The following is a 12833-nucleotide window of genomic DNA, read 5'->3' as shown; positions in this document are numbered from 1 at the left end:
AAGACCACCCTGTGAAGCAGCGATACTGATGCATTTCTCCCTGTCTTGTTTAGGTGACACTGTGTATATATACAGCTCTCAGGAAGACCCCCCTCTGAAGAAGCGTCAGTGGGCCGCTCTTGGTAACTGTACTGCTGCAGTTAGGTGGCTGGAAAGATTTTACTGCTTCAATGGCATCAATTTTAATCGATTTGATCCAGTGACCGGGCAGGTGCTGTCACCACGACCACTGGACACCCGAGATTACTTTGTGAGGTGCCCAGGGAGAGGTGAGATATTGGGGTGTGTGAAATAAAGGGATATTAATGAAAAAGATGTATGATAACAATACACTAATGGGCGGATTCAAGTAGCCGTGAGGTCCTGTAGGAACCATCCCCAACGCGTCTCCACAGGAGGATGCAGGTAAAGATCTTCGCTTATTACTGCTCGCACCTCATAGAGGTGAATGCAAGAATGAGTGATGTTTCCTGTACCATTCCTTCTGTCCCTAGGTTCATTTGCGAGCCAGGAAAATTGGGGGCACATGTTTGTGTAAATGCCCCTGACTGTCTTTTTTTCATGTACTACATTTGTATCCTTTTGATGTTTTTATTACATTTATATTTCCAGTCACATAAATGCATTGTTCTACCTATGGGATTGTATAACTGACTGGCACATGATGCCACAAAAGAGAAACATTATTTTTGCTGTGTATCTACACATAGATGACCATTTCTAACCGCAGGTTACAGTACTTTTTTACGTTAATACATGGTGTTACACTCTAAAATGTATCAACAAACATTGGAATAATGTCCTCTGCTGCTATTGATATAGAGGAAAAGCTACAGTGACATCTGTAGGTTAGAAGTAGGTATTACAACTCCATGATAAAAAAAAGCTTATAATGGAATCATTGCATTTTTTATTCTAATGGTAAGGTGGGCAGCTTCCTTGTTCTATTAAGGCAATGCTAATCTGTCAGAGCTGCTGTGCTCTGTCCGGGACCTACTATAGTCACCTTCCAGTGTATTATAATTCATTCAGTAACGGGGGTCTCATATCCATACTCGTGGCTTTCATTATGCCATATAACAGGATGCCAATAAAGTTTACAATCCTATTGGATCAGGGGTGGGGTAGCTCCTCTCTCGCACTATGCTTCAAGATATTATAGAAAACAGATTAGCATATTTGTATACTCTCCCCGAATTAGTGTAATCCTTCCAGACTCCTGGAAGAGATGCCCACCCTCCCAAATCCCACCTCTCTGTCTTTTAAAAGACAGCAGGGATGATGCCATTCATGTAAATTATGGAACCAATCCCCACTGCGTGATGATGAAAGGTTTCATTCATGTATGTTGTGACCACTAATCCTAAATGAGATTAAATCCAAAATGCCCTATGTCTGAATATCGTATCCCCCATCTCCCGCCTGATTCTCCCCCTCAGGACATGCACACATTGCCCGGCAGAACGCCACCTTAATGTCTATCAAGAACCGCTGCAGCAATCGAACCTTTGAGGCTTTCAGCTCAGATGACAAATCCCGGGCCTATGCTTTCCGAGGTGAGTGTATAGAATGACCTGAACTGGCTGTTTGTGCAGTAAATGATGGTCTGATATGAACTGAATGTAAATTACTAATAATACCCTGAGGTGAATGTGAGTAAATCACTAGCAATACCCTGAGATGATTGTGAGTAAACCACTAGTGGTGCCCTGAGCGTGTGATCAAATCACTAGTAGTGCCGTGAGATGAGTGTGAGTAAACCACTAGTGGTGCCCTGAGATGAGTGTGAGTAAACCACTAGTGTTGCCATGAGAGGAGTGTGAGTAAATCACTAGCAATACCCTGAGATGAGTGTGAGTAAACCACTATTGGTGCCCTGAGATGAGTGTGAGTAAATCACTAGTGATACCCTGAGAGTGTGATTTAACAATGATGAAAGTCATTTGTTTGCATTGTGTTATAATCATTTCCTTGCACCTGTGTTGCGGTGTACCAATATACTGAATTTTCTCTCCCTCCTGGCAGGGGGCTGGTACTTCCGCCTGGACAGCAGTAAGGATGGGTGGCACGCTTGGCCTGTTAGCCACTCTTGGAGGAACTTGCAGGGAGTTGTGGATGCTGCTTTCTCCTTTGAAAACCGGATGTACTTTATTCAGGTTTGTTGCTGTTACCCTGAAGCGATGAGCAGGGGTAGTAAAAACTCTCTCTAAAATCATGGAGTGTAGGACAACCCCAGGTCGGCGACATCTACAGCATATTGGTAATCGCCAGGGAAAGAGGAGAAAGGCTCTTTAAGCTCAGAAGAAAGGTTTAATTCAAGTTCATAAAAAGTTCTGGTGAACATGATTCAGTCAGACCTGGTTAAATTGACCTCTTTATGTATGAAGCTTAGATGTAGGACATATGAATGAAGTTAATTGGTTACTTTAACAAACTGGGGTCAAGTGAGAAATTTGAAGGGGACGTTTTGGTAACAATGTTCTATGTTTTTTATTACCTAGGGTTCTGAGGTCAGTGTTTACTCAACAGACCAGATATATATCCCAGTTGCGGGGTATCCAAAGCCCATTCAGGAGGAGTGGGAGTTGCCTGGGGTGACGGAGGTACATGCTGCTTTCACCTGTCCCCACTCCAGTGACTTATATATCATTAAAGGTACGTGTTTCATAGTAGAAGTATTGATATTTTTTCCTGTAATATTTATTCCTAATGCACATAATAAGGATTATAATAAGGATTATCATAGGATACATGACCATCCTCTCTGCCATCTATTTATCTATATCAGAGATCTTAATTTTCTGGATCATACCATGTTCTTATTGTGGTCAGTACTCACCCTGTTTATGAGTTTCTCATTGTCTTTCAAACCTCTTTCCATATCTGACCCCCCCCCCCCCATACTGATCATGTCGGACACAGAGTGGAATCATTCCTACATGTGTCTCTTACAGCTTCCACTCTGGATGGAATTTTCTAATTGTTACGGACTCTTTCTTTGGAGACAGATGCACAACCGAAGCATCTCATGTGGCCATCTCTAGACTTCTTCATATGTATAACTTTAAATCCTCTCTCAGGACAACTTGTAACCCATTTCCCTTCCTCAATCTCCCCAATCACCAGATCAAATTATTGCACCATTCCTATTTATAATTTGCCCCTGTATTCGATTGAGCTCCAAAACCCCAAAATCCCACCGTGATTTTTTCACCAGCAAACATGCAAAAATTGCATAAAAATACTGCACTCAACAGCTCATAATAGTCAACCCCACAAGGAATGTAAAGAGTTCCACTTCTCCTGTTTCATAACTACTGATCCAGGTGGTAGGTCACAGTAATAGTCAAATTACCCAGATGTTTTCAAACCCCGACATCGGTCTAAATCACTAACATTTAGATTCATCTGACATAATCCTATAACTGCGGGTACCATCTTTCTTTTTATTCTAATAGAACGTTTGCTGAATCTTCCACTCATGTAAATATAGTTATAGGGGGCATCTTTTTCTTCTACTAGAATATTTGCCCCCGTCTTTGCCCTCCCCCAATTACATTTGTTGTCAATCGTAGAACGCCCTTCTGAAGGTGTCTCTTCCGTACAGGAATTACTGCCCTTGAGCATTGAATCCAGAAGGAAGATGGACAAAAATATATAAATAAGAAAAAATAAATGTTTCTGTCAGAAATCGCAAACCTTGGGCTGTACATAACATAAGTATTTGTGTTTCTCTCTGTGTAGGGAACAAACTGACTCTGGTGGACCTGAAAACTCGCAAACAATCTGGAGGTGCCAGGACCATCATTCATCAGGAGGTGGACAGTGCAATGTGTAATGTTCATGGTCTTTACATCTTCCGTGGTCAATCGTTTTACCACTACAAGAATGTGGAGGAACTGCTGACCTCGACTCAAGCACCGGCCCCAGGGAACATTGCATCTTACTTTCTAGATTGCTAGAAGAGAGAGTCCAGCACCCAGATCACACATAGTTATATGTATGTGACCCACTTCTCATCATAAATCTGATTCTATACTACATGAATAGCTCGCATCATAATGTATCAATAACTCTGTCATTGCACATGTTACCTTCAGTCTCTCCATTTACCCTGTCTGTGGAATGACACCTAAGTCATCCCATTATCCATGGAGTGGATCAGTGTCTTTCCTGTGCTCATCATCACAATTTCTCATTTCTGCTTCTTCAGAGTAATTTTGGGCCAAAGAAGATATTCCGTAGTTCATTGTGTTTGTACAGTGAGTTTGACCATTGCTTATAGCTCCTAGAGCCACCCTTGGAAATAAAATGAGACAGCGATTTGCACATTGGTTTTATTGGAAAGATTATTAAAGTAATAAAATAAAAATAAGGTACAACATGATATGTCTGTTTGTTCAATTGATAACATAAAAATACTAGGTCATATGATCTATCCAATCCCTTCATCCAAAGATACAGACTGTGCCTGATGCCATTCGGTGCTTATACTCATACAAAACAAAAGAGGCCTGTGGGAAGTCACCGCACATCTCCAGCTTCCCTGGCACAGTGTGTATGGTGACGCCCTTGCTGAGGCCCTCGGACAGCTTCTGGAGCATACGCTGGGCAAGATATCTCTTGGCATAACTCGGATCAGCTTCAATGTTTGCGTAAACATCCGGTGGTGGGTTTGGGATTTTCCACTCTAGTTCACCAATCAGCTGATTTATTTTCCCTTTGTCTAGGGAGACAGGGTTCTCACTGTACCCCAGTACCACCTGGGTGCCACACTCCCCCCTGACAGAGATGTAGCTTCCCGTCACTAAAACATCTCCTGCCTTATCCACTGGTGGATGAGAGACCATCACTGCCCAACGCAACCAATCATAATTCTTCTCCATCAGTTTCAATATGCTGGACGCTTTTTGTTCATCTGTTAAAGTCTCATTGAGCGGCAGAAACTTCTCCACATCCTCCTGTGCTTGCTCCTTGAAGTATGCGGCACAGTCTCTGGATGTATCTTCCATTCTCTTATAAAGAACAGTCATCTTGTCTGTCCATCTACCCATCATCAGCTGAGTATCCCGTCCACTTAAAGAACCATGGACAAAAAGACAAAGGAGGCCGGTGGCCAGGACAAAATTGACCTGCTGGCAGAAGGCTATCATTTCCCAGCGACGAGGGTGGTGGTCTTGTATGACTTGCTGTAGGAGGGTGACCTGATCTGCCAGAATGGACACTCCAAGTAGACGATTATATAGTGCATTCAGCTGCCTATCAATCTTGTAGTCGTACACGTATTGCAGGAATATCTCTTTTTCTTTGTTTTTGAAAGGCTTCCCTGCCCGGACAACGACAGCTAGCTGCTGGTACACGACTGTAATGTCGCTTTCACACTTGGTGACATGAGAATCTCTCATCAAGCCCTTTCCTGCTGCCAGCTGACGGTCAATAGAGTCCAGGGTCTTCTTGACAAACTCCATTTCTTCAGCTGTTGCAGAGTCATTAATCTGCGCCACAAGTCCCAGAACCACAGAGTTAATTGACTGGAGAAACCCCACCGACTCCCACACTTTTCCAAACAGTGACATGATGAAGCACAATGTTTAGGTTGCAGCAGACTTTATAGGGACGTAAATCAGAAACTAAAATACAGAAATATTTTGTAAAGATTAAGAAGCTTATCCACTAGAATCTGATGCTACAGTTTGATTTCATGTATGTTGCTACTTAACTCATGAAACATAACTAATATGCAATGTCATCATACATAGTCCCATTAATATGTACAAAGAAGAAACTGGAGCAAGTGAAGATCTGTATGGAAGGTGAACATGACAGCTAGGAATAAGCAGGTGTAGGTATAAAGGGAAAACATATTGCAATGTAAAGCATAAAGCTAGGGGGTGAGCTTAGGCTTATAGTAGGATTCAGTATAGAGGGAGGGTTGTAGTGGTCTCAGATAACAGTTTGCAAGATACAGAATCTACACATGCTTTCAATATAATGTACTAGAATGATTGCAGCATGACTGACATAGAAAGAGTGCTGTCACATCTGTGGTTTGCAGAGCTAGTTCTAAATATCAATATGAAGTTTGGCACCGGTCGATCCACACACTACACAATCAAAGCCACCAGAAAACCTCTTTGCACCACAAAGGAGGCCTACGGAGCAAATTGAAAGACCGGAGTAGAGGAAATCCTCGATTCCAAGTGGACAGGTTCCATTTACCGGTCCCTGAGTCAGATGAACATGGCTGCACTTGCCCGGGTTTCCTTTAACAAGTGACTTGTGAGAGATATTGTTAGGACGGTCACTGGTGGGAAGTGTATGGCATGAGTGGTAGATTTGGGTGGATTATTAAATTTCTAATCAGGAGCATTAGGACTAGTTCATTAAGGAAAGTTAAGCAAAATTAAGTAAAGCAAAACCATATTGCATTGGAGGGGGAGGTAAATTTAAAATGTGATAGCAGATTTATATTTGGGTTTGGGCATGTCCTAGATCAACTTTAAATTTCAGTGTACAAATAAGCTATTGAGTATTTCTACATGAAAATACATGCAGTATTTTACTTATGTGAAAAATAATAAACTAATTTGCACCCCTTGCATTGTTACATGGTTTTGTCCAGAAATCTTGAGTAAGGAAACGTACTCAATTTTTTACTTAACTTTACCTAATGAATCAGGCCCAGAATGTGTAGCTAGGTAAGGTTTGCTTGAGGGCAGATATGAGGAACCCATATTTTTGGGGAATTAAAGAGGAAAAAAGAGGGACAGAGAAGGAAGGAGAGGGTTGGCGTGGCTAGTGCCAAAGGAGGAGAGAGTGGAAAAAAAGGTAGAAGGGAGGGTGACAGACACTGTGCGTTCAGGAGAAGGGTGAGCGAAATTGAAAAAGAGACGGCCATGGATTCCACGTCTTAGTAAACAATTTAGAGGAATTGTGGAGGAGGCTGGTCATGAACTTCATGCGATGCACATGTCATACTCTGTTAATTATTGCCTGGAGTGATGATAGGGAATGCAGCCTCCAGTCCGCTGCCAGTTGGCAGGTGGCCACCGAGAGAATGTGTCTAAGAAGTTTATTTTGATAGAAAAATGTAGGTTCTAGGGGCACATCAATTTGAAGAATCGACTGGATCAGGTTATTCAAGTATAACCAGAAGGGGACGAGTTTAGGGCAATCCCACCATATGTGATCAAGACTTTTTCATATTGATGACTTGCATCCTCTTACACCTGGAGAGGCGGAATATGAGTGGCAGTGGCGGGAGAGCATAAGTGAAGCATAGTAATGACTTGTTCACATAGCTGCAACTAAATTACATATGACTACATCCCCAGATAAGCCTTCTAGGAGGTGCATCTCTTCCAGGTGCTGGAGGGTTGGTGCACTGATGATGAAGATGATCAGCAGCACTATCTGATTTTGATAGGCTGATTGCGGATTGATTGCTTCAGCTGACAGTACTTAAATGATTGGCATTGTGCCTATATTATATTAGGTCATGACCGTCTATATGTCTGTATGTGTGTTGTGATTATGCTGATATAGTATGTAGGCAGGTGAGAAGCAGATGGAGTGGACAGGTGGGGTGTGTGCTGTGATTAGATCAAACACTCCACCTGTCCCCTCCATCTTCTTCTCACCTGTCTGTATATACTAGATCTATATAATCACAGCACACACCCCACCTGTCCACTCCACCTTCTTCTCACCTGTCTGTATATACTAGATCTATATAATCACAGCACACACCCCACCTGTCCACTCCACCTTCTTCTCACCTGTCTGTATATACTAGATCTATATAATCACAGCACACACCCCACCTGTCCACTCCACCTTCTTCTCACCTGTCTGTATATACTAGATCTATATAATCACAGCACACACCCCACCTGTCCATTCCACCTTCTTCTCACCTGTCTGTATATACTAGATCTATATAATCACAGCACACACCCCACCAGTCCACTTCACCTTCTTCACACCTGTCTGTATATACTAGATCTATATAATCACAGCACACACCCCACCTGTCCATTCCACCTTCTTCTCACCTGTCTGTATATACTAGATCTATATTATCACAGCACACACCCCACCTGTCCACTTCACCTTCTTCTCACCTGTCTGTATATACTAGATCTATATAATCACAGCACACCCCCCACCTGTCCATTCCACCTTCTTCTCACCTGTCTGTATATACCATTTAGCTTATGAGTCACCCTACCTTTGCAGTCTGGCTGGGCCAAGATGCAAAATGTATACTTAACCTCATGTGTCAATCTCCCATTGTCCCATAGATTGTAAGCTTGCGAGCAGGGCCTTCTCACCTCTTTGTCTGTTTTACCCAGTTTGTTTATTAGTTTATTACGTTTGTCCCCAATTGTAAAGCGCTACGGAATATGTTGGCGCTATATAAATAAATGATGATGATGATGATGATGATGATGATATACTAGATCTATATAATCACAGCACACACCCCACCTGTCCACTTCACCTTCTCACCTGTCTGTATATACTAGATCTATATAATCACAGCACACCCCCCCCATCTGCCTACTCCACCTTCTTCTCACCTGTATTTACATACTGGGCCTAATTTATTTAGGAACGTTAAGCTAAAAAAAATGAGTACGTTTTCTTACTCAAGTTTTCTGGACAAAACCATTTTACAATGCAATGGGTGCAAATTAGTTTATTATTTTGCACATAAGGAAAAAACTGGCTGTTTTTCATTTAGCACACAAAGTATCACACAAATATTTCATAGCTTATTTGTACACTGAAATTTAAAGATAATGTAGGACATACCCTTCCCCAAATATATATCTGCCACCACATTTTAAATTTACCTCCACCTCCAATGCAACATGGTTTTGCCTTACTTACTTTTGCTTAACTTTCTTTAATGAATCAGGCCCACTATATCTATATAATTACAGCACACACCCTGCCTGTCCAATCCATCTGCTTCTCATCTGTCTGTATCTATTATATGTATATAACCACAGCACACACCTCACTTGACTACTCCATATGCTTCTCACCTGTCTGTATAAACAAATATATAATCATTGCAAACAAACTACCTGTCCACAGATGCTGTCCCATTACTATTTATACTATATAACCATAGCGAACATTTCACCTTTCTAGAGACCTCATCCTCTTCTCATCTGTCTTTTAGATCTATATACCCACATAACATACACCTCCTGCCCACAGACCTCATCCATTTCTCACATACATGTGTACTCTAGATTTATATAACCATTTCACAACTGTCTACAGAGCTTGTTTACTTCTCAGCTTTCTCTAAAAATAGATCTAAATAATCACAACAAACAATCCACATGCTCATCGATCCTATCCCATACTTGCCAACTCTCCCGGAATGTCCGGGAGACTCCCGCATTTTGTGAGAGTCTCCCGGACTCCCGGGCGAGTGTGGCAATCTCCCGAATTCTGCCCACTTCACTAGGAAGTGCCCCACTTCCTAGTGAAGTGGGCAGAATTAGATCCCAAACGCCGCGATTCCCGGTGAATCGCGGCGTTTGGCCCCGCCCCCGCTGTCAAATGACGCAATTTGCGTCATGACGTCACAGGGGGCGGGGCCGAAATGACGCGATTTCGGCCACCCCGCCCCTTCACGCCCCCCTCCACTGGCTGGCTCCCGGAAGGGAGCTGAAGAAAGTAGGTAAGTATGTCCTATCCCACCTTAAAAAGACTCCATCCCAACCACTTTCATTACTTGTATAGATAAACCCACACACTCCCCACCTGTCCAGAAACCTCATCTGCTTCTCACCTGTCTGTATAAACCAGGTTTATATAACCACAACATATATTCCACCTGTCTAAAGACCTCTCCCGGATTCTCACCTGTCTGAAAAACCTAGATCTTTATAACCACAACCAACATCCCACTGTCCATAGACCCCATCCTATTCTTACATGTTCAGACCATATCTCTGTTCTCACCTGCCCACAGACCTCATTCACTTCCCACCTCTCTGAATAAACTAGACTTATATAACAAACCTTGTACATATATATAATAGATTTAGGAAACACCCCACCTGTCCAGACCTCACCTGCCTGTATTTTTCAGAAGTATAAAACCACAGTATACACCTCACCTGGAAATATATATTCCATATCAATATTATTGTAGCATACATCCCCAACAGCCAGCTTACCTGTCTTTCTGAAGCTTTCTGAATGTTCCCACCTGATCCCGTTTCCAGTCTAATTGTCTGTTATCTGAAGCTTATCAGAGTTCTCCAACAGGCGACACTCCAGGAACTACAGACTTAGCTCTGATTGGTTCTCCACCACAGGACCACTCAGCGTAGAGGCGACACAGAGGACATGCTGACACTACAATGTCAAATCATGTATTTCTCTCTATCATACAGTACTTCCATTGTACTATCCAGATATTTCCAGGGCACATGGACAGCTCCCCCGGCTTTTGTTCATATCTGCATATAATAAATATATTTGTATCAAAATAGCCCCCAGCAGTTGAGAAATCCAACCTAGTGGAAGAGAAAAATGTTATAGAGCAGGGTGCACAAAATAATGTAGAAATCAGAAACCAGTCAGTGAAATCTAGGAGGCAGAAGGATATTATATTATTTACAAGTTAACCCGTGCATGATACTCATGCATTCTAGTCAAATCAAGCTACTTAAGGTGTTAAAAAGGTTCTTGTCATGCATTTGGGCCTAGCCCAGGCCTCAACCACCAACCACTCCCCACTGTCACCCCCGGCAACCACTACCCATTGTCACCCCCGGCAACCACCAACCACTCCCAACTGTCACTTCTCCTTCAAGAAATATATATATATTTTTTTTAAATCTTTATAAACACTTTAAACAATTAACAAATTAAAAACATCTTAGTATACCAAATTTCAGCCCTTTCTGAATTTTTTTTCCCACACACACTAAGAATTTAGTAGGTCAGTGTATAACTCCACCCAGCAGGTGGCGCTGCAGCTTGGTTTTATATTTTCCACACAGACAGACAGACTAACACACGCCACTAGACATTTATATTATAGACAAGTTAACCCGTGCATGATACGCATGCATTCTAGTAAAATCAAGCTACTTAAGGTCTTAAAAAGGTTCTTGTCATGCATTTGGACCTAGCCCAGGCCTCCTCAGGGGAAGAGCATTAGTTCCCGACTCAAGCGGCCTTTTTAATGTGTGTTCATGAGGTAAAATTACCTCACGAAAATGAGTTTGACCCCTCAACTCGTAAATTTAGCCTTTACTACCCCTCCCACGGGGGGAAGGGGGGATGATGGAAGTTAACGGATTTGACTATTCTAATTTTTTTGTCAAATAATGTCAGTATACCAAATTTCAGGTCAATTGGATGAGCCCTTTCTGAGAAAATAGTTTTTTCCACACACACACACTAACGCACGCCTCTACACATGTGTGTTCATGAGGTAAAATTACCTCACGAAAATGAGTTTGAGCCCTACCAAATTTCAGCCCTTTTTGAATTTTTTTCCCCACACACACTAAGAATTTAGTAGGTCAGTGTATAACTCTGCCCAGCAGGTGGCGCTGCAACTTGTTTTGTTTTTTTCCCACACACACACAGACAGACAGACGCCACTAAGCATTTATATATTAGATAATGCAGAAGATGTGCACCCATTGACTTCTATAGAAATGCCACAAAGATTAGTCGCCAACAATAATTTTTAGCCCCATTGACCCCCTGGCTCCAGGGACTTGTACTGTTATAGGAATTTATATATGGAGGATTTAGTCACCACTATAATATAATTCATCTGTAGGACATGTCAAAAGCGTACAAACACCGCTACCTCTGATCCCTTTGTCATTTATACCAGAAGCCTATTACACCATACTTGTATCAGATGATAGATCCTCTGGGTCAATGGTCACAGGTGATTTTTTTTATTAGCGCTGGCACGCTTTGCCAATGGGTCACCAAGGGAAGGTCTCATGCTTTGCCGTGTATGAGAGTCACCCTGGAGTTGACGGAGATACAGGTACTGCGAAAGAATTCTTATTCATCACGGCTGACACATAGAACTGCTCTATCCAGATCCATTAAGCCTTAAAAATTGTAAGTATGTTAGGAAAGAGCTATTGTGCCAAGAGCAGAATGCCAGGCACTGTGGTAGACAGCATGGAATCTGCTCTCGCCAACCACCAGTCTACTCCAGATTGGTTGACTCAGTGCAGCCACCCACCCCTCTAGATTGGCTACCATGCTCAAACATCCAGGATTTCAAGTGTGTATTTGAATTTATGGCAGGGGTGGAGGCTGGTTTTTAGTCTATGTAAAAAGCACATGCTGTTGCATCTCCTTCTCTCTGGAATTGGCAGTTCTGACTAGAAGTTCTAGGGGTTATGGATTCTGTTTGGCAGATGGATAGAGCTTGATACTCAACTCATGGTAGCCTTCTTGGATGTGGCTGCTTTGTGGACCTGTAAAACCTGGAGGATATTGGCATGCTGGAAGAGGAGTGAATATTGTTGCAATGGGTGCACCCGCCACTTGTATAATGTAATCCAGGCAGCAGGTCCACCCATTGCCGATTTAAACCCGGCAATCTCACTCTGGCCATTGTAACTGATGTCATTTGCGCTGGAAACATTTTAGAAAATCGCAATTTACATCTGATAGGAATTAAGCGTGTGGATAATGCTGTATGTCTGTTATATGGTAAGTCTCTATTTCTTCCTTATCAGCCTTATACTAAATCGTAATTTTTACGTCGGTCAAAGTTTTGTCGTCATTATTGGAGTTGGAAAAACGTAACGCACCCA

The 12833-nt window shown here is 42.3% G+C and overlaps 2 protein-coding genes across 5 annotated transcripts in view; one reads left to right on the top strand and one right to left on the bottom strand.

Moving 5' to 3' along the window:
- The window catches only part of HPX (hemopexin), a 20913-nt gene extending 16526 nt beyond the window's left edge, over positions 1 to 4387 (top strand). Inside the window, exons 6-10 of the mRNA XM_075198454.1 lie at positions 54 to 269; positions 1440 to 1556; positions 2026 to 2156; positions 2502 to 2655; positions 3745 to 4387. Of these exons, the coding sequence (XP_075054555.1) occupies positions 54 to 269; positions 1440 to 1556; positions 2026 to 2156; positions 2502 to 2655; positions 3745 to 3962 (836 nt within the window). The 3' untranslated portion in view covers positions 3963 to 4387. The remainder of the gene's footprint in view (positions 1 to 53; positions 270 to 1439; positions 1557 to 2025; positions 2157 to 2501; positions 2656 to 3744) is intronic.
- Positions 4305 to 12833, bottom strand: part of LOC142140681 (uncharacterized) — a 17465-nt gene continuing 8936 nt past the window's right edge. For 3 of the 4 annotated variants that reach the window (XM_075198459.1, XM_075198458.1, XM_075198456.1), the window contains exons 2-3: positions 10206 to 10490; positions 4305 to 5630 (exon numbers count right to left, since the gene is read on the bottom strand). In XM_075198459.1, the coding sequence (XP_075054560.1) occupies positions 4449 to 5576 (1128 nt within the window). In that variant the 5' untranslated portion in view covers positions 5577 to 5630; positions 10206 to 10490 and the 3' untranslated portion in view covers positions 4305 to 4448. Of the gene's footprint in view, positions 5631 to 10205; positions 10648 to 12833 lie in introns of those variants that run through there. The other variant, XM_075198457.1, reaches the window with a different exon arrangement.

Source organism: Mixophyes fleayi, chromosome 2, assembly GCF_038048845.1.
Source record: "Mixophyes fleayi isolate aMixFle1 chromosome 2, aMixFle1.hap1, whole genome shotgun sequence".
Taxonomy (NCBI): Eukaryota; Metazoa; Chordata; class Amphibia; order Anura; family Limnodynastidae; genus Mixophyes; species Mixophyes fleayi.
Note: the sequence above shows the minus strand (reverse complement) of the source record. Positions and strands in the feature narration are given on the sequence as shown.